General features: G+C 31.2%; 2 protein-coding genes across 3 annotated transcripts; one reads left to right on the top strand and one right to left on the bottom strand.

Annotated features, from left to right (window-relative positions):
• Nucleotides 1–768: 768 nt before the first annotated feature.
• LOC135847285 (inhibitor of growth protein 5-like) lies at nt 769–3,943 on the bottom strand. Of its 2 annotated transcripts, none has more exons than XM_065366749.1 (6): nt 3,713–3,943; nt 3,386–3,624; nt 3,188–3,305; nt 3,014–3,109; nt 2,750–2,949; nt 769–2,655 (listed from the first exon to the last, which is right to left on the bottom strand). In XM_065366749.1, the coding sequence occupies exons 1-6, from the start codon at nt 3,747–3,749 to the stop codon at nt 2,554–2,556; spliced, it is 792 nt and encodes a 263-aa protein (XP_065222821.1). In that variant the 5' UTR covers nt 3,750–3,943; the 3' UTR covers nt 769–2,553. The 2 variants fall into 2 exon arrangements, with proteins under 2 accessions (XP_065222821.1, XP_065222823.1); XM_065366751.1 differs by having other exon boundaries at nt 2,750–2,931; nt 3,713–3,941.
• Nucleotides 3,944–10,220: 6,277 nt separating this feature from the next.
• Nucleotides 10,221–22,081, top strand: LOC135847801 (cysteine-rich protein 1-like). The gene is made up of 3 exons (XM_065367519.1): nt 10,221–10,450; nt 21,658–21,810; nt 21,928–22,081. Exons 1-3 carry the CDS (start codon nt 10,411–10,413, stop codon nt 21,966–21,968), a joined length of 234 nt encoding a protein of 77 aa, XP_065223591.1. The 5' UTR covers nt 10,221–10,410; the 3' UTR covers nt 21,969–22,081.
• Nucleotides 22,082–22,748: the final 667 nt, after the last annotated feature.

Genomic DNA, 22,748 nt, shown 5'->3' with positions numbered 1-22,748 from the left:
GGATTTTGTTCTCATAACTCGAGAGTCAATATGAATTTGAATGCAAAAAAGGAAGATAGAGGGGTTTAAAATACCTCAAAAATTCAAAAAATCAGAGATAGGGATTTGAATACTTACTTTGAAAATATATTCGATGTAAGCATTTCAGTCATTTTTCAGCATTTCGGATTTGGGTATCGTTGTTTGTGACATATTTGATCCTAGAAACAAAAAAAAACAAAAAAAACGAACTTCAGAGAAGAATTTTAATCATGTGACTAGTGACTTGAGGTGAATTTGAGGGCAAAAGGAAGATAGAGGGGTTTAAAATACCTAAAAAAATTAAAAATTGTACTGTTGCATTCACTTTTCACTTTTTCTGCTACAAGCATGCAAACCTTCTTCCACAGCTCATCCCGAGTCGTCCCACTGGCATCGAATCATAGTAGGTACATTAATTTAGTAAATGATTTTCATGATTTCAAACATTTTAAAACATTTTTAGTAAAAAAAAAAAGATTCCAAATAATATTTTTTTATTGTAAAATTTTTGAGCACATAAGCACAAAAAATTTAAAATGGAAAAAAATTGAAAGAAATAAGAAAAAATTGTAAAAACATGAATGTAGTAGCATTGAAATAATTGAAATTGAAATTTTTAAAAATAATATGAAGACATTTTCAGTGGTATTGGACTAATATGTATATGTGGCAAAAATTGTATAAAACATTGCTAAATCTTGGTGTGAATTCAAAAAAAAAAAAAAAACAACATAAAATCGTCATAAATATAGGTACTCAAAAAGTGCTGTGATGATGAAGTTTATTTTTAAGAATTCGGCAAAAACTGTACAAATCATCGTTTAAATGTCTTAAAAACATGTATAAAATCTTAAAATCATTAAAATTGACTAATTAACTAATAAGTAATAGGTACATATAATTTTGGTAAGATGTGGCAAAATGAAACAAAAACTGCACAAAACATTGTTAAAATGAGTTTAAAACTAGGTAATAAAATTTTTGTTGGGTAAAATTTGCCAAAAGTTGAATAAAATAAAATAATATTGAATTAAACGATAAAATGATGTAAGTATTTAAAATCACCAAAAAAGCACTAGAATTATTGTAAATCAATAAAACCTGGTACCTAATGAAGTTTCGGTTAGATGTGACAAAATGTAGCAAAACAATGCAAAACACTGTTCAAATTGCTTGAAAACGTGAAAAAAATCATTAAAATCACCGTAAATTGTCAGAAATTGCTGAAAAAACATTAAAATCAGTAACAATCGGTGAAATTTCTTTAAAATTCCTATATTGTTAAAAACATGTTGAAAATTTATAAAACGTGAAAAAAGTATCGAAAACTATGAAAATTGGAAAAAATTGAACTTGTTTTGACAATTTATTCGTGTTTTCAGTCATTTCAACAATTTTTGGTGCATTTGTAGCTGTATTTTGCCCCATTTCAATGTAAAGCCAATAGTTTCACTTTCTGGAGATTTATGCAGTGATTTTGAATTTTGATACTTCTTTTTTTGATGATTTTACATCATTTTTGCATGTTTTAATGCTTTTTATACAATTTTTGCTAAATTTTACTGAAAAGTTGTTGGTTTTTAGTGATTTATAGCCATTTTATGATTTTTTTCGTGTTTGGAAGTCATTTTATGAATGTTTTGTGCAATTTTCGTAACAATTTGTCAAATTCTTACTGAAAATACAATACGTTATTAGTAATTTTTAGTGATTTTATTTTTTTTACGATTTTAATTCGCCTTACGTAGGAATCTAACGTTTTTTTGAACAAAAAAAAAATGAAAAAATTATGAGTTGGTCTGATTTTAATAACTTTGTGAGAAAAATCCTAACAATACAAAAAAAAGTAAATAAAAATAACAAAAAAAAAACATATTTTAATCGACCTGAGACGATTTTCATAAGATTTTGCTGAAATTCCAAATTCGATTGGAAGCATTTTTTCCATTATTTTTTACTTGCTTTTACATCAACTTCTTATTTTTTTCACCCTTTTTTGGTAGTGGCGTTTTAAGCTGTTTTTATTGTTAAAAACGAATTAAAATTCCACAATTACCTATCTAAAAATCAATAAAATCTCTCGAAAAATTAGGTACTAATAGGTAGGTAATGAGATGAATTCAAAAATTAAAGAAAAGAATAAAAGAAATAAGAACTATAAAATTGGAGAAAAAATTTAATCCATGACTAGCAGTAATTTTTGCTTTGCAAACTGAATATTATGAATGATAAAATCAATCATTGGCAAATTCGAAAAATGAGTAATTTTAAAATAGGATATCAAGGTTAAAATTAGGATCGTTTTACGATCTGATTGTTATAAAAAGAATTTGGCTAACAGATTTAGTCCCTTGAATAAATTGGGAAAAAGAAAAAAAATCATGGGTATCCATATAACAAAATACGAGTATGTATAAAATCGCATTATCAACCTTATCATTACCTATGTATAAATACGTTTTAATACCTAAGTATCTTATTTTTATAACATTCACACAAAATACATAGCCTAAGTACATATAATCAACAGGATCATTTCTTTTTTCTATCAATAATACATTTTGGACAATACCATTTTCCTTTTGGTTTCGTAGTAAGTTTAACGCAAGCAAAATGAAACCATTCGATAGGGCACTGAAATTTAAAAAATATAACGTTATGAAAACACCAAACTAGGCGTCTATAATTAATTGTATTTTAATGAAATACATATAAGGTTAACACTTACGTCTGAATTATCACAACCGATCATTTCACCATAAGATACTTGATTACAAAGACAGTAAGTCGGTTCATTTGGATCAACTGGCATATCAATCGCATCAGTAGAATGAGAAACGTTAGGCAAAATAGAACTGAAATTCGATTCGACCGCAGATGCGACAATTTTGCTCGAAGAAACAGCGGTAGCTTTATTGAGTACAGCACCTATTAACATTGAAGAAAAATCACACGATTCCAAAAAGTATAATAATAACGAATATCTGCACACCTTTTTTCTGTTTCTTTTTATTAGCTTTAGCTGCAGCTTCTTCTTCAGCGTTGGTTTTCTTTTTCACGTCTTTATCGGGTAATTTCTTTCGTCCTCCTGAATAGAAAAACATATAAAATTGAATAAAGAAATCATAGGCTAAATATGATATTTTCAGTGAAGAAATACACGAACGTTTTTGAGGATTTGGAGGTTCTTCTTGAGTTCTAGTACTGCTACTCATAGCTTTATCTTGGATTTCGGCTTCGAATCTGGCCAGATCTGAGTCTAGTCTACGTATATGTTTATCAACCTGGCAACAAACCGTAGGTAGCTGAATTAGTTGAAAGAAATGAAAATACATAAATAAAATAAATAGGTCAACTATTTTACCAATTCGTAAGTTTGAATGGCTAATTGCACTTTATCATCTGCATATTCTTTGGCTTTAGTGAATAATTTTTGAATTTCGTTAATGTGTTCTTTCTTCTTTTCGGTGCTGATGATTTTAATGTTGTTTAAATAATCGTCTCCTGTTTTGTCGATTTGTTTCATTATTTCTTGAGCTCGAGAATCTAGTTCTCTCATTAGTTTAAAATTACGCTGTAATTCTACGGGTAGGTTTTCTAAACCTGGAATAAAATAATCAAGATGAGTAAATAATTTTACAGCGATACGATACTAGGATTAGAAATAGAAATCATTCGAAAGAACGCTTACTATCCAGGTAATGCTCCAGGTATGAAGCTGACGTCATGTTGATGGAGTTGAAAAATGCCTAGTGTTGAAGTAGGCAACTAATTCAACAAAGTACAAAGTCCGATTAGCACTACAAAGGTATTTAAATAATAATCACAAGAACACCCAAAAATCTCACGAAGTTTTTATAAAAATAAAAACAAAAATTATCACTGTCAACAAACACAAATCGTCGGTTATTGTTCCATCGCGCATGCGCAATCCATAATAAGAATTCGCTGCCAGTGTGGCCACTGTAGCCAATACTTGAGAATCTCATAATATAGCAGTTCATCAGCTGGTTTGTATAGTGTTCAAGAGTCAAAAAATAGAGACGACGTGATAATTAAAAATTTTAATCATTGTGACAAAATCAAAAAAATTAAAAATTCGTTTCAAAAAATTACAAATTTTTTAAATGAAATCGTAAAAATAAAAGCAAAAAACACTACTTTGAAAAAATAAAAACATGCTACCCACGAGTCCACGTAAAAAATATTTCGAAAAGCATTTTTAAAAATTGAATGTTTAAAAAAGTGGAATGTCTTAAAGAATGCTTGAAAAAAAATTTCAAAATAGGTGAGTACCTATCAAAAAGAGTGATAATAATATGATGGATATCGAATTCGAAATGTAGACTTTTGAGGGCACTGATCCCGATTCTGAAACCTGCTGGCCTAAAAAAAAATCAAAAATTAAGACCTCCATAATTTCCATAATGTGAGCTTGAAGCCCAAAATTTTGAAAAATGCAAAATATATCTACTTTTATTGACTTTTTGGAAATTTTGATTAGATAGGAGGTATGCTTGATTCAAGCAATTCTCACAATGTTTCATTACATTTGTGACTGATAGGTATTTTAAGTGATTTTTCACTTATTTTCGATAATTAGGTAGGTATCTACTATTTTCCTCTTCAAATTTTTCAGGTAAGTAGGTATCTAAGGTGTGAGTGCAACAAATGATCTGGAAATTTGTTGACACAAGTTGGGAAGTTTGGTGAAAAGTTGGTAAATACAACAATTTACAGGCTAATGAAAAATCCAATTTTCTGAATTTCAAAAAATATAATTATCTAGTACATATAATTTATAGCCAAAATTTGCAAATTTTTTTCGATTTTTTGAAATTTGCAGTAATGACTAGAAAATTGGCACCATTGGGTTCCAAAATATTTTCACAATTTCAAGAATGATTTATCTTTCTATTTTAGCTGAATTTATGTTAAATATTTGCGAATAAAAAATTTTCAAAAAACGAATTCATCCAAAATTAAACGATTTGCAAATTTTCAACCACTCAGTAGAATCCTAAAAGTGGTCGTGGATTTTGACGGCAACATCCTAGGTCGATGCAGAATTCCAAATAGGTATATTCATTTGGAACTGGGGCATTTTTTCCAATACAGTTTGAGTAGCAAAAGCGGCGAAAAAACACGATTTTTTTTTTAAGACCTAGGTACTCTTTAATGGTTTATTTCTCTCCTCCGTTCAGAGACACCTCCGAAGCTTAAAAGTTTTTCTGAGTAACTTTCAACTTCTCTGCTGAATTGGGTCAAAATCCGCGAGATTTTTTTTGCGATCCACCCTAATGTAAGTAGGTAGAGGTACCTACATTACATATGAAGAGTGATATTCCAAAACTAGCTTTGTCCATTTTTATCAAAGTTGAGTTTTCAGTGGTACCTGGTAGATGGAGTATTAACTCACATTCCTACATCATCAACCTACCAAAATGAGGTGTTAAACTCACCTAAATAGCCAATTCACTAAAAATTTAAAAAAAAATAATGTTCCAAAACGCGCTTTGTTCATTTTTATTGAAATTTTTTTCTGCAGTATTTAGTGGATGAAATGTATACCACACTCCTACATCATAAATCCACCCAAATAAAGTGCTAAACTCGCCTAAAAAGCCAATTTACCCGTTTAAAGGGAAACTGTTTTTCCTCTCTCCTGAAAAGTTGTGAAAATGGACAAAGCGAGTTTTGGAATATCACTCTTCATATACACTATACAGTATGTAGATGCCAATATTTTTTCATACATATCGATGTTTTTCGAAACTAGATATTGATATATCGAACCAATTCATCAATATTCTTTCTCCTCGATACTTTCTGACTGAAAAAATATCGATATTTAAAAAAAAAAGTGAAATATCGATATTTTTAGCATAATTAAATTATCAATTTTTTTAGAAAAACTGAAATATCGTCGTCCTAGTTGTAAAAGCTCGTATCTCCAACTCTGAGATCACACTTTGTGTAAACCATTCTTTTTGCACTGTAGTGCACCCTATTGGACTAGAACGTTCAACTAAAAAGTAGTCAAGAGAGGGTGGAGCTTTTACAACTAGGACGACGATATTGATATTTTTCAGAAAAATTGAAATATCCATATTTTTCAGAAAAATTGAAATATCGATATTTTTCAGAAAAATTGAAATATCCATATTTTTCAGAAAAATTGAAATATCCATATTTTTCAGAAAAATTGAAATATCGATATTTTTCAGAAATATTGAAATATCGATATTTTTTAGAAATATTGAAATATCGATATTTTTTAGAAATATTGAAATAATGATATTTTTTAGAGAAATTAAAATATCGATATTTTTCAAAAAATTGAAATATCAATATTTTTCAAAAAAAAAATTGAAATATCAATATTTTTCAAAAAAATTGAAATATCAATATTTTTTAGAAAAATTGAAATATCGATATTTTTTAAAAAATTAAACCTATTAATATTTGTAGTAAAATTGAAATATCAATATTTTTTAAAAAATTAAACCTATTTGTAGTAAAATTGAAATACTTATCGATATTTTTAGAAAAATTGAATTACATATCAATACCTATTTAAGAAAAATTGAAACATTGATATTTTAAGAAAAATTGAAATGTCGATATTTTAAAAAAAATTAAACCTATTAATATTTGTATTAAAATTGAAATACTTATCGATATTTTAAGAAAAATTGAAATATCAATATTTTAATAAAAATTGAAATATTGATAATTTAAGAAAAATTGAGATATCGACATTTTTAGAAAAATTGAAATATCGATATTTAAGAAAAGTTGAAATATTGATATTGTAAGAAGAATTAAAATATCAATATTTTAAGAAGAATTAAAATATTGATATTTTAAGAAAAATTGAGATATCAACATTTTTAGAAAAATCGAAATATCTTTTAGATAAAATCAAAATATCAATAAGTATGTATTTTTTTAGAAAAATTAAAATTCGATATTTTTCAGAAAAGTTGAAATATCGATATTTTTCAGAAAAGTTGAATTATTGATATTTTTCAGAAAAATTGAAATATCGATATGTGGGTATTGATATTTATACCTGAGTATCAATACTTTTCCCTCGATATGATCCGGTATTAATGACTTTAAATTTGATGTTTTCTGTTCTGAAGTAGGTACCTATCAATACTTTTTTCCTGTATCGACAGGGGTGTAAGAGGTGTCCATAGATTTTTTCAATAAGGTGCACTGGGGCAAGTCAGAATGATTTTTCGCAATTTCAACTTTGACCAGCTGTTACTCCCCTTCTAATGAACCAATATGAATCAAATTTATTACGTAGGTTCCCATAAGGGTTCTTAACCTATGGTGAAAATTTGAGCGCGATTGACACAGTAGCTTTTGCTCAGTGCAATAAAATATAAACTGTTCTGACTTCCCCCAATTGGGGGAAGTCAGAACAGGCTAAACTTCGCAGAGGCGTAGATCACAAACGGAGCGTCCTAGAAAAATTGCACAAAAACAAAATTGTAGAGAATTTAATTCTCTTTGAGATTACTCTCATCAGCTTTTCACTAGGACGCACGGTTCGTCCGCTATATGCGAAAAACTATGAAATAGAAAGTCTGTATTTTAGAACAAATTCAAAACAAGTTCAAAACAGCAACAAAATACAATTGAACCAAAGACATCTAAAATGAAACTGAATCGCGAAAATTTTTATGCCGTGATGAAGTAGGGGTAGTACCCTCAAGTCACCTTTAGTGGCACTTCGCCAGATATAGGGGAGAGCTGCCTAAGATGGCATACTTCGCACATTTTGCGATCTGGAGGGCGCTATAATGAATTATCCGAAAAAATGAATACACTATCTGAAACTTTGAACATTTGGCTACAAATTCCTCCCCTGGTTTTTAAATTTTACTCATTTTTAGTACCTGTAATTTGCATTTTAAAAAAAAGTTCCAAATATGCCATCTTGGACACGGGTATGGATAAGATGGCATACCTATGAAATTTTTTCAAAAAAGAAGAAAAAGTCGATTAAAAGCTGTTTTTATTACGAAATTCAAGTACAAAAGCTGAAATGCATATGACCATATTATGAGAATAATTCAAAAATGGAGAAAAACTCAAAGGAAAGCAGTTTTTATTGTAAAAGCTGAAATACCTATGAAAATATTTCAAAAATGAAGAAAAACTCGATTAAAAGTGGCTTTTATCACGTAATTCAAGTACAAAAGCTGAAATACCAATAAAAATATTTCAAAAATGAAGAAAAACTCATTTGAACATTTTTTATAAAAATACAATGTTATTGGTATATGCCATCTTGGGCAAAAAATGCTATGCCATCTTGGGCAAACACATTGATAATTTCAGAGTGATATTAGAAGCATATAAGGTGATGCAATTATTATAACTATTAGCTCATTACAAGCCTTTTTTCTTATACTTTTCGTATTCGCATCCACTTTTTTGCCACAAAATATTTTTCATACCAATAACTCCTTCTAAAGTAGCAGTAATGTAAAACTTTCAACTGGCAAAAAATTGTTTTGTCATTTTTTTTTTTAAACTTTCTGCATTGAACAAATGTCATATACCGGGATTCGGTGTTTACAGTGTTGACAACATTCTAAGCGAAAAAATTTTTTTTTCAATGTGCCGTTTTCGAGTAATCGTCACTATGCCATCTTAGACACTATGCCATCTTAGGCAGCTCTCCCCTAAACCTCTAGGCACTAGAGCAAGTTTTCTAACTTACCCCAAATTCCAACTTCCCCCAGTGCACCTTACCTATAATAACGATGTATCAAACCAAAATATGTATCGATATTTTCTCTACTCTCCAAACAAAAATTTTGATAAGTATGTACTTTTCAAAAAAAAAATAAATACATAAATAGTTAAATATGAATTTATATCGATATTTGAATTGAACATCGATCATTTCTCCTCGATATTACATGCTATTAATGCTTTCAAATTCGATTTTTTCGATTCCAAAGCATCGATATTTTTTCCAAGCATTAACAATCGACATTTCGTCAATAAATTATGAATTTAAAAAAATTGCCCTTACGATGTGCCTTGACTATATTTACAAAAAATAATATCTGTTTGTTTCTGATGGATCATCAAATGCTTTTGACCAAAAAAAATCGGAAGATTTCAGTAAATCAGTTGATAAAATTATTCAAGTTCCTCCCCCCTCCATCCCCCACTTTTTCTCTGACCAATATATATCGATTCGTCACGCCACTTCAGGGAATCAGCTACCCATTCAAGTGAGTAGAATATAAGTACCTATCATCTATTTTGAGAATATTTCTTTCCCGATACTTGCCTATTTATTTTTGTTTCTCAAAATCAACTTAGAGTTCACCAAGCCAAAGAACATTATCGTAGAAAAGTGATTTTCGATGGCTTTTGGGGCAAAAAAGATAACTTTTGAGTAACGATGATCAAAAAAAAAAAAAAAAAACAGGGAAATAATTCACCAAAGCACCTCCATGGCTGAAGAGACGTGAAAGAAACAAGGGGGCAGGAGGCAATTTACCCCAGGTCACAATTCTGTCTGAAAGGTCATGGATATGAAAGGTCTGAAATAAATTATGAGACAAAAGGCAAAATAATTTTTTTCTGGGTTCATTTGGGTTCTCATGGGATCTGCCTGTCACAATGAATTCAGTAAACATTAAAATTGAGTCATGAGTATCACATTTAAATATGTATACCTATTCTGAAGCAAAATGCATAATATGTAAATGGTTCATGTATAAAACTGGCAACGAAAGAAAAATCCAATCGATTTTTTTCAGATTTAAAATAAAGAAAATTTCGAAACCAAATCAAAATTACCATTAAACCATCAAAGACCGACCAGTCCAAAGTCAAGTTCAAGATCATCATTTATCACTCAAGAGACCGAAACAGGAACTTTTTACTCATCACAAAACACACCAGAATCGCCAGAATGAAAAACCATATCGACTCCGAAACACTTTTCATCCCTGATTTGGATATATAGGTAAGCATTGGTTGAATTAAACAAGAATAAGGTAATTAATTCGCAAGCATTATTAAGATAGACTTTCTACACACAATACAAGTCCATCATCCGCCATCCATCCGGAATATGGTCGTCGAGTTACCGCCGCAAAACCCTACTATCAATAATATGAAAGTAGAAGTGGCTGTTTAGGTTTTAAAACATTCTTATAAGTATATTCTTCACTTATGTACCAGTTAAGGTTACCACTTGTATGCCGGTTGCGTACCGTAGAGGCCTAAATTAGGCTAAACGTTTATAGCTCGCGTATGAGAGTTTAAAAAAAAACTGGCTGTTGCGCGTCTTTGGTTTGCTGCTTTTTTTTCGAAATAATATAATTTTTTATAATCTCATAAAAAATGCCAAATTGCCCGAAATGCGAAAAACCCGTGTATTTTGGTAAGTTTATAATTGTATAATTTTATTAATTCGTGCGTTTTAATTTTTCTTATTATACACATTGTTGCATTCGCGACACGCGAACTCCTTGTTAACTGATAACATTTTTCTTTGGCGGGATACTTTGTGACACGATGTGGAAAATTTTAATAACTGTGTAGGTATTTTTCGCACGTTTAATCATTAAAAACTCCCTGTAATGGTAGTCGGCTAATTGACCTTAGAATTATTGATTGATAAGGAATTGAATTTTTTCTAAATAGGTAAGCGATAGAAACGAGTCACATGTGGCGCTGAGCGTTTTTATAGGTGTTAATTTCTCTCTCTCACTCACTCTGTCTCTCTTGTATAGCCTACCAGCTGAGCATTTTTTTTTCGAGGTTAAAAACTTGACTATTAAAACCGTTATAAAAAGTATTCGAATATGCGGGAGTTGTTCATCGTGTATAGTATTGTGTGTTGGTTCGGTATGTAACCGAATTCATGACCATTGCTTCTTTATTCTAATTACTTTTTCGTGTTCAACTTATAAAAAAGTATCTGGATGGACGATACTTATACAATATACTATTAGAAGAGCATGGTGACCTGTAATACCCTGCTCGTATAAAGTATGCAGTTTTACGCTATACATGGCAGACTTATTTCACGCATTTCTATACGTATACCAGACTATGGAGACCAAGTCGTAAATTCATCGGTTTATTCGAATTCGCTTCCATGCATGATTATATAGTCTCTACTTCGCATACGAGTACGACGACGACGAGTACTACTCGTTAGTTGGCGTATAATTGAACTTATTGAACTTCCCAGTTCGCAGCTTGCTACTTGCTGCAGTTAAAAAGGCTGTTAAGTTGATGACCCGATGACTGTCTTTAGCTAGGTTGGCGCGAAATAATGAGACCGCAAATGTCCGGAGGATAGAAAAATTAGAGTTGTCGGTAGTGAAACGATAATTTTTCCAATTTTAAAACAAATTTTTCAATATTTCTATATCTTGCAAGTACCTCATCCAATTAGAGCAATTTTAAAATTTTTCACGAGATACCGATATATATATTTTTGAGTTGAATGATGAACCAATGTGAATAATTTCTTTCAATTATTCAATTCCCACACATTGAAAACTACAAGTTTTGGACCATTCTGCAGCCTCTACCGAGTTTTCAATTTTTTCCAAAAGCTTCAAATCACTCTGAAAAGTCGAAAAAAATCTTAGAACTTAGAACTTTGGTCAGTGGTACTTTTTGAACGATTACAGTACAATTTCCCGAATCGGAAGCTCTGAATTGATGTTCATTATTTACCCGAACACCGAAATTTCCAATTAATTTGCTCGCTCGAACGTTAACCCCCCCCCCCTCCAATTCAATTATCTGAAGAAACATTTCCCCGAACTCCAAAATGTCGACTGACGTTTCTCCGAATATTTGTACCCGAATGCTTCTCTACATGTCTTGTGAAAGTGGGGGAGGGGGGAGGACAAATTTTCAAAGACGGTATCTGCGGTGAGTTTTTTTCAGCAAGAGGTCTTCTGTTGTGTCTACACAATTACACATAATAATTCAAAAACTGCAATTACAATTTAACCTAGAATTTTTTGGATAAAAATAAAAATTCGCTGGAAGCTCCAGAATGGCTCAAAACTGGCACATTGTTAATTATGTAGTGTTGAATCGAAGGGATGATTTGATTAGCTAGTTCACTTCGCTAGAAGAGATTAATGAAAAATTTTAAAAATCATCCTTAAAACCGTGAAACGTACCTACAGCTCTTTTTTGATTTTTTTTTCAACAATCCAAAAATGAATTTTAGGACCTAAAATTTTGGTTTGAAGGTTCTAGAACATGCCTTTTCGATGTAGCTTGGTTTCATTCAACTCAGAGAGTGCTTTTCCAAAAGATTCTCTTGTGAAGGTGTTGTTTTTAATTATTAGATAAAGATAGCGTCATATACTCTGCCTACAATTTGTTTTGACCACTTTGCAGCAATTTTTTTGTCAAAAATTCACTTAAAATTGAAAAATTTATGCGGATGGCTTATTTTTTACAAGCAAAGATGAATGTCTCTAGTTTCCAGTTCGATAAAATGTTGACGTTTGAATGATTTTTTTCTTTGTGGACGGGGGGGGGGGTTAAAGTCATGTGCACAAATTACCTGTCTGGAATATGTAAAGGCCGATTTTTCAACCAGTTTCTCAAAAAAAAAAAAGAGGTAAAACATCTGAACAATTGATCTAAGTAGCTTTATTTTTTACCAAGCCAAGGTGGACGATTGTGGTTTCCCTTTTCATCAAAATTTTGATTTTTGAACACTTTTTTTCATTTTTGGGGATTTTTTTGAAGCCAGCATATTCCCCTTGTAACTTGCGAATTTGTTCAGGATCAATTTCCAGCCAGTTTTCTAAAAAATCGTAAAAAAATCCAGACAAAAAATTGATCAATGTAAAGGATTTCATTTTTTTAAGCAAAGATGAATGATTCCAGTTTCCAGTTCTATCGACGTTTTGATTTTTGAATGATTTTTTTGGGAGGGGGGACTTTTTAAAATCGTGTTTCCCCACATTACCTGCAACTTGGGTAAAGGTCAATCTTCAATCAGTTTCCAAAAAAAAAACAAAAAAAACAACCATAACAGGTAATATAATTAGAAAATTGATCTACGTATCTTTGTGGCTTTAATTTTTTTCGAACAAACTTGGATGATTTAGTTCACCATCTTCATCAACGTTTTAATTTTCAAAGGATTTTCCTCTTTTTTGGAATTTTTAAAATCATGTTCCCAACCAACATTTTCTGACTTTTTTTAGACTACCTAATTTTGAACTAGTTTCTTCCGAAAAAATTGTAAAAAAAAAACATAAAAATTCAATTCAGGTGACTTTCGTTTTTTCCAAACAAAAATGGTTGATCCCAGGCCTTTTTTTGTATTTCCTTCCTGGGGGGGGGGGCTAAATTGAAGATTCAAGACACTGATTTTCATTCCCCTACCCCCTGCCCCTGTGTTTTGAGAGAAAAATCGAAGTGCCTAAATTATTTTTTTATTGTTTAAAAAAATATTTTTGGAAAATATAAAAAAGTAACCTTTGTTTTAATTTTTTTACTCCTCAAGTAATAATTCTCCATAAATCAATGTGGTAACCTATGTAGATATAGATTTTGTATTTAGATAATTTTGACCCAAAAAAAAATTCAAAAATTTTTTTAAAAAGTTACCAAAATTTATTTTTTTCATTTTTTTCAAATTCTTTCATTTTTTTAGTTTTTTTGAGAGTTTTTTGATATTTCCGAACTTTCCTTTGGGAGGATAGTTCCCCCGCGTCCCCCCTCCCTACAAAAAAACACTGGATGATCCTATAGTTTATATGTACCTACTTCTAATACTTAACATTTTGAATTTCGAACAATTTTCCTTTTTTTTGGAACTTTCAAAGTCATGTTCCCAAAATTTTCTGACTTTTTAAAAATAAACTTTCAACCAGTTTTCTCCAACAGAATGATGAAAAAAAAAACAAAAAAACTTGATTCTGGTGAATTTTTTTTCCTTATAGTGAGTGAAAATGGATGGTTCTAGATTCTACCTACTTCCATCAACATTTCGATTTTTGAACAATTTTTCTGTTTCTTGGAATTTTTTAAAATAGTGTTTCCCAAATTAAGTGCAAACTTGTCCAGTATAATTTTTCAATGGCTTCAATTTTTCCGAGAAAATGTGAAAAATTCTAGTTTCTATGTACTATTTCCATCAAGATTTTGATTTTTGAACGACTTTTTCCATTTTTGGATTTTTTTTTTCATTTTGCTTACTGAGAAAATGTCTCTTACGAAGTGCTTACGCACTTTGATTTTTTTTGGAAGGTTCGGGTGGATTTGGATAAATTATAAATTCGTAAGTATTTTACATGCGAAGGTTTCATTCATTTTAGCCCTGAAAACATGACTAACAATAAGTAGGAACGATTAATTCGAAGTTAAATGCAAAATCGTATCATTTCAACTTTGAGCGAATCTAGTGCTCCATTCAAAACAATTAGGTATACAGAATAAAAAATTGGAATTCTTTCCAAATTTTCAACTCCCCCATTTGACCCCATCAAAATCAAAAACATGATTTTAAATTTGAGGCAGTCTCTTGACTCCTTTTTATTTGTAGTTCCTGTAGGTACTTCACGAGCTTAAAATTTCGTTTCTTAACTTTTTTCGCCTCCTTCTGTAAAGTAATTTTTGCTCCTCGAATGAAATATTCCCGCTTAAACATTGTTTCTCCAACTCCAAAGTCCAAAACATTGTTCTTCAAGTACCAAGAAGAATAACACCGCGAAGTACAACATTGTTCACGATTGTTGAGAAATTACATGCAAAATTCAGCGTTCGAGATATTTACCTAATATGTAGGTAGGTAAAGGTATTTTTTACGACTGTATGTTGCGGTCAAGTCAGTCAGTCTTCCTACACACGTTCGAGTACCGAGCTCCTATTTTCAAGGTCACAATGTTGTTATAATTCTTCGAAAATTTATGCAAATTAACACTAACTAGGTATAACGTCTCCATATATTTGTTTGGGTTTTTTAAAAATGCGAAAATAAATTTCGCAAAATTATTGCCCTGGCAGTTTAACAATAGACGATATGTCAAGTACATAAGTATACCTACGAAATCCAGTCTTGGCCAATGGGTTACCTACCTACATAGGAAGTAAGGAGGGGGTAAACCATCCATCAAGATGTAAAATTTGATGGAATTTTCAAAAACCACCTACGTACCTACTCAAAGACTTCAGCCACCCAACAATTTAATTTTACAAATTCCACCCTGAATTATTCACTCATCCATTTCCTATCTTAAAAAATAGGCCACCAACTTCCAGGTCCATTTTATCAACTCTCAACTTCTTTCGATAAACGATGAAATCTCATCAGCTCTGCAAATAGTTATCAGAGAGCTGTCAATCGAATTACTTATCGTCATTTTGTCAATTTCGCGCTTCCAGATAATTTGATAAGGTATGATAAAAACACAACAAACATGACGAGGCATCGAAACTGTGCTGATTTCGAGGAAATGAAAATTTTGCCACTGCTTCGGTCAGCAGATACGAATATTCATGCAAGTACGACGAATAAAATTACATCATTTCTTTAAATCATAAAAATAGATCATGGGTTGAACGATAAATGAAATTATCTGTACGGAATTCAGACATTAGCTGCAAACAGAGAAGAGACGAGGGGAAAAGAACGAGTAAAAAATAAACTACTTACTCCCAAAACAAAAATGGAGTCTGTAGAAATATCAGAGGGGGGATTTGGACACCAGAATATTGAAAAATGCAAAATTTCTGTTGGATATGACAAAAAATAAAAAAAAAGTTGTACATTTTTCCTAGGTACCTTTCAACTCGAATAAATTGAGGATGTTGCTAATCGAGTCGATAATTTGACGAATACACACCTTTGTGTATCTAATTCGACAACACGTAACTCTTATAAAAAAATGAATCACGCCATAGGAAATAAGCACTTGAAGGTCATTATCACACTTGTAAGGCATCTCGAACCCAACCACTTGTTCCGATTTAATCACCGAAATTCGCAAACACGTCGATCTTCTCTTAAAACGAGTAAAAATCCACCCCCACGAAACGAAAAATATTTCCAATCTCGAATGTTATGGTTTTCAATACCGTTAATCCCATTCACAATGGCATAATAAAGTAGGTACACCGTGTAGTCTGCAGTCTACACCGAAACCCTAGCTGTTATTCGCAAAGCTCCTTGCACCCACATTTAAAATACTCATTCTTCAAAAAATACAACAAACAAAAACAGCGCCATTCCCATTCAAAAGTATATATCAAGGTACCAATAATACACGATGTGAGGTAGACGACGAGGAAGTAGAAAATATCCACTTGTTTCGGCAAATTAACGCAAAAATAACTTCTGAATGCAACGTCAATAATAATTTCAAAAAGCAAATAACCCGGTAGTGGTTGATGGGGAGATAGGTACTCGTATACCTTCACGATTAAAAAAAAAATCTACCCGAGAAAGATGAACCAGCATCTAAATTACAGGGTTTCATCGTCGTCAGGACAAAAGAAAGCAAAACAGGGTTGACGGATGAGGAGATGATTATTAAAATTATACGATACGTGAATCTTGAACAATGCGTGAATAGAATAAATCATTCTCGAATGAGGAGTATTGAAAAAAAAATAAATAAACCAGGCTCGAAATAGGGTCGAGGGTTTTTTCTAGTTAATTATTTCTAAAATGACATAATACGAGAGCCATCGAAATAAATAAAAATCGAAGTAGATTTTGTCTCTCGTTCTCGATGAATGAATGAATGAATGGATAGATGGTGATTTTATATACCTAAATTATATGTACTAGTCTACCATCGACGATTGCTGTAGTCGCGTATGTAGACTGGAGAAATAATCCTATATCGTAATATTTTTGGTGAATGTATTTTTCAAAACTCGCAAACGTCGCATAATTATTGCTGCTTGGTGAGACGTGTTTTTTTTTAACGTCGATAATATACGAGTAAGAATGGAATATGGGTACGATTCGTGTGTATTTTGATGCGACGAAAAAAAAAAACAGGGAGATATTAATTCGATGATTTTACTCTTTTGATTGTTTTCATTCGATGGCATTTGGCTGGAAAATGTCCACGTTTGCGTGAACTGATCCACATATCAGAATATGAATAGAAAATTCGTCATCAACTGCGATAACTTTTTTTCTCCCTTTAATCAATAAGTATTCGCTCATCGCTGCATTTGTCTTGTAATTAAAACTCGCCATGGGGGTGTAACGTTATACATAGTCGGATTTTTACATCACAATTAATGACACGTTGCCAGCAATGGGGAAGATGACTTCGAAAATTTTAGTATTTTTTTTTTCAAATGCTCAGTGTAACTTTGTAGTTTTTTAAAAAAGTTTCAAGATTTTTATTTCACAGTTTTTTTCGTTTTTTTTTCGAAATTTTTTCCAATCATTTATTCAATTTTGGACAATTTCGTACAATTTTCTTTTCAGTGACCTTTTTTCATGGTATTCATGATTTTTGCTTCAATTTCGCTAATTTTCAATATATTATGTTCTTTTTTGTTTTGTATTTTATAGCAACTTTTGTCATTTTTTTTTGTAAATTTTTTTGAATTTTTTTCAGTACCTATCTATTTTAATAATTTCGTTGATAATTTTCATAATTTTTGAAAACTTTCATGCAATCAAGTTGATTTTTTGTAAATTCGAAAGTTTCAAGTTATCTTTAAGTAACTTTTTTTTTTTACTTTCTTCCATTGACGTGCCTTTTCTACAACACAGGCATCTTTAAATTTGCAAATTTACTCAATTTTTGCAAAATTCTTTTATTTTTTATTTTCAAAACATCAGATACTATAAATTTGTTGAAATTCAGAACAACCTGTGCAATATTTTACAGTGTTGTAAAAACTGAAAAAACTTAAACGAAAAAAAAAAGTATAAACACTAAACTAAACCTTTTTAGAACGAATGAAAACTGAAAACAAAAGATATCGAAAAAGGTACTTAACTAAAACAAAAACTAAGAACTAAAAAACCCGAAGACAAAAATTTAAAAAAAAACTGAAAACCAAAATGAACAAAAAATATGTAAATACAGTCATCGTTGACAATCTCAAGTATTTTCATACGTTTTTGGAGGTGGTATTTTACTCTCAATTTATTTTTTTTTGAATGTATGAATGTATTTTTTTCAATCAGTATTACTGACCAGGGGAGAGGGCACTAGGGAAATTTCCAGAGGGCACGTATTTTTTTAAAGTTTATGACCTTTATTTTTAGAAGCGAAAATGCAATCGTCTGTTTTGAACTAAAAACTTCATTTTTGAAAGTAAAATGAAAATTTATTTCGTTTTTGAAGAGAGTAAGTATGCAAACGTACCCCGCAAGAGGTCATTAACCTTTGTCAATTGTTTTTCGGTTATATCGCCGAAATGAAGGATCTGAGGGAAAAAAGTGATTGAACTAAAGGTATTCTACGTCAAGTTTCCTATAGGTAAGCATCACCAGTTCAGTTAAAATATATTTTTCGATTTTCGGTGAATTTTTAATACTTAATCAAAATATAGGCCAAAAAAGAGAAAAAAAACCAAAATCTTACCAAATTGAGCTATAAAGCTTAAATTTGGGACATATCTGATTTTCCACCAGCCAAATCGATTGGAAACGATTTCAAATCGTTTTGTGCAGTTCTGGAGTCTCCAGCACATTTTTGAAACTTGAAATTTCCACAGAAATTTCATCAAAAGCAGTTGGAAAGCCAAAATTCATTCTGTTTCTGAAAACTAATTTCAATACGCTAGGGAGTCGACTGCAGGCGAATTTTTTGAAATTACTGGAGCCTCCAGTAAATTTTTGAAACTTGCGATTTCTACAAAATTTCATCAAATGGAGTTGGAAAGCCGAAAGTTGATTTTGATAGATTTTGTGGTATTTTTTGAAAAACAGACGTTTCTAAACATCTGCTGGAGACTCCAAAACGGAGTGAAATTGCCTGTAATCCATCTCAGAATAATGTCAAAAATGGGGTGTGCCTGTGTGGTAAAATTTTATGGACATTTCGAGCATTGAAAAATCTGCAAGAGGCTCCGGTAGTTTTCAAAAAGTCGCTGGAGGTTCCAAAACGACTTGATATCTACTTGCAGTCGACTCCCTAGCGTATTGAAATTAGTTTACAGAATGAATTTTGGCTTTCTAACTACTTTGGATGAAATTTTGTGGAAATTTCAAGTTTCAAAAATGTGCTGGAGGCTCCAGAACTGCTCAAAACGGTTTGAAATCGTTTCCAATCGATTTGGCACGTCGAAAATAGGATATGTCCAAAATTTAGGCTTTATAGCTCAATTTGGTAAAATATTGATTTTTTTTCTCATTTTTGCCCAAAATTTGATTTTTAAAAATTCACCAAAAAATATATTTTAACTTGAAAACCGAAAAAAAAGACAAAAATCTAAAAAATCTAAAACTAAAAATGAAAAACAGAAAACAGAAACAAAAACAAAATCTGAGAAATTAAAAATTTGAAAAATAAAAAACGAAACAAAAACTGAAAATACAAAACAACAACAATTACAACAAAACTGAAAACTAAAAAAATAAAAAACAAAAATAAAAATCTAAAAAATCTAAAAATAAAACGAAAACTAAATAAAACATTCTGTTTTTATAACCCATCAACGTTTTAGCATTTTTCTTCCTTTTTAAGCATTTCTTTCGTCAATTTTGCCAGGATGTTAGTTAATTTTACCAGCACAAAGCTTTTCGAATCAGACAAAGGAAAATCGATATACTTATAGGTAACTGCAAAATACACACCCAGCAAAAATTTCAATTAATTTTTTGATTTTTGACGAATTTTTAGAAATTTAAACGTGGCTCATTTCTCATAAAAAGGATCAAAATTTAATAAAATTGACATGATGAAGACTAAAATTTGGTCTGTATTCTATTTTTGACCTCTCGACGAGTCGATTGGAGGTGGTTTCAAATCGTTCTGGATCTTCCAGTGGATTTTTGGATTCTCCAGTTACCTATCGAGGAAATGATGTGGGTAAGTAGCATGAAATTGAAATTCAGCACCTATAAGCTTGGGTTTATCACCTTTGTGACTCTTTCGATCAATTTGAGCACACATGTTCAAAATCTTTTTGTGGGGCTTGAAATCCAAAATTTTTTATTTTTATATACCTATATTTTTTTTGAAAATAATCGATGAACAAAATTTTCAATTTGAACCGCACGAAAAGATTTTTCAAATATGGGTCTAAATCGATTGAAATGATTGCAAAGATATAGTAAATCCGAGTTTAAGAGACTGAATTCCATTTTCATCCTATTCTTCCAGCTTTTTTTTCAAGAACTGTACATAGAGAATCCAAAAATCCGTTGGAGGCTTTAAAACAGTTTGAAAACGTTACTAATCGACTCGGATGTCAAAAATAGGCCACACATCAAATTTCATCCATTTATGCCAATTTTATCATTTTTTTTTTTTCTAAATGAGAAAGGAACTACATTATTTTGAATTTTTAAAAATTCGTCAAAATCCAAATAATGAATTCCTACCTTTAAAATTTTCTAAATGAATTTCGACCCGATGGCTTGCCCGAAAGAGGGGTCCTTAAATTTGCACAAATCCATTTTTTAAATAAAAAATTATAAAACAGAGGATAAACTGTAAAACTGATGAAATGTAGTACAAATTCGGGTTAATAGAGTAGTTATATAGGCATATTTTATGATACAAAAAAAATGTTCGACCAAAATCTATTTGGTTGGAAAAAAGTTCCATACAAAACACTTGGTAGTGTCAAGCATCCCTGCAAGTTTGAAAAAATTCAGTTAGAAATTGCCAAAGAAAGATTTTTTTAAAAATGACATTGGGAGGGTAGGGGGTGGGGGTTTTGGGTGAGATGGTGTTACAAAAATGTTATCTTATAGAGTTTTAGACCATAAGAATAAGGAACAGCTTCCAGTAGCTAGTTTGAAAATGTGAGGCTTGGACCAAAATACTCTAAATAGGTAGGTAGGTACCTGTTACATGAAGGTAGAAAATATCAAATTCTCAAAAATTACCCCCTCCCCCTCCTGGTCCTTATGGGAAACTGTTGTAAGAAAAATGGTCGTTTTTCGAATACCTAGGTACAAATTACTAGGTACTCGTAGGCTATATCGATCAAAAAGTAGGTACCAAACTAAAAGATTTCAGCTCCTTCGCAAAAACGTTCCCACAGTTAGGAATTTGTTTAGAGAAAACTACGAAGTTCGGGCTTTATACCTACTCATCAAAATGCCATCCAAACTATCTATATTAGGCCCAAATTTGTTGGTTGACATTCTAATTTGATTACCTATAGGCTTGCTAAGTCGACTTTGAAGATTAGATAATCAATTAGTATAATCATATTCGATAAAGAGAATATCTCGGTTGATAAGATACTAGAAATTTAATACGTTTACTCGAGTATTTGGTATCCAATCTTGCTTCTTATTGTGTCTTAGAATAATGGAAATTCCTTTTGTGATAGATAAAGCATATAAACATCGTGTCAAGTTTCTAATTATCATCAAAGGAATGGAACATGCTGTAAATACTCGTAATATTAAGCCTAATAATATAATATCATCTTTGATTTCAGCCGAAAGAAAAACATCGTTGGGTAAAGATTGGCACGCGTCTTGTTTGAAATGTGAAAAATGTAATAAGACTTTGATACCTGGAGGACATTCGGAACATGATGGAAGACCTTATTGCAATAAACCTTGTTACTCGGCGTTATTTGGACCAAAAGGTGGGTACTTACATACAATATTTATGTACAGAATACCCATATTGAAATACTACCTATCTAATGCCATATTCGCCAAATTATCTTATCCTTAAGTAAACTGTGATTTATTTTGTATAGGATTCGGACGAGGAGGCATCGAAAGCTACGTCTACAGATAGATGTACCCAAAACAGAACACCCCCTATCGATAGATGTTATCTTAAGTTGCAATATTACTGTAAATATCACTCGAGTATTCGTATAGGTATTTAAATATACGTATTTTGATATACCCATGTGAAGTCTTATTTACACATTATACTTCAAAAACTCGTCTACAAATCACGAATTAGGTACATAGCTTCAAGCCATACACAACGTTCCTCCGTTAGCCATCTAAATCAATGACCTTTCTGACCTGGTTCCGCAGCGAATTCTAGTCACTAAAAAAACAGCAATATGGAATCCGTACGATAAAGCTCAAATTTCAGACTAGGTAAATTATACTCAAAGGTAGGTACCTTAATTGCGTAACAGGTTGAAAAAAATTTAGATAAACGATGAAAAATGAAGACGACCGGATCATTAATCATTTTTACTGAAAAATATGTAAGTGTAATCGTTTGAAATGGGTTCGGACGGATGCGGCTATATTCTCTAGCAGGTATAATTAATCATGTTTTATAATTGGTGATTGATTCGTTTCTAATAGCCCCATACCTTTATAGAAAAAGGTTGGGGGTTTTCGATGATTAACCGTAGAATAAGATAAGGAAAGTAGTTTTGTTCAAATGAGTAATAATCGAGCCGAGAATTATGCAATGAAACATTAAATGGTTTAAATACGTTGAAGTAGCTCTCTGGCGACAGCCGACACTCCGACAGGACAAATGACAATACGCGACTAGTTTTTCAAAATTCTGTGATCGTTGGACGATTCTTTAGGTTTAATCTTTATG

The sequence above is a fragment of the Planococcus citri genome, chromosome 5 (assembly GCF_950023065.1).
Source record: "Planococcus citri chromosome 5, ihPlaCitr1.1, whole genome shotgun sequence".
Classification (NCBI taxonomy): Eukaryota; Metazoa; Arthropoda; class Insecta; order Hemiptera; family Pseudococcidae; genus Planococcus; species Planococcus citri.
The sequence above is the reverse complement of the archived record's forward strand: the minus strand, read 5'-3'. Positions and strand labels throughout refer to the sequence as shown.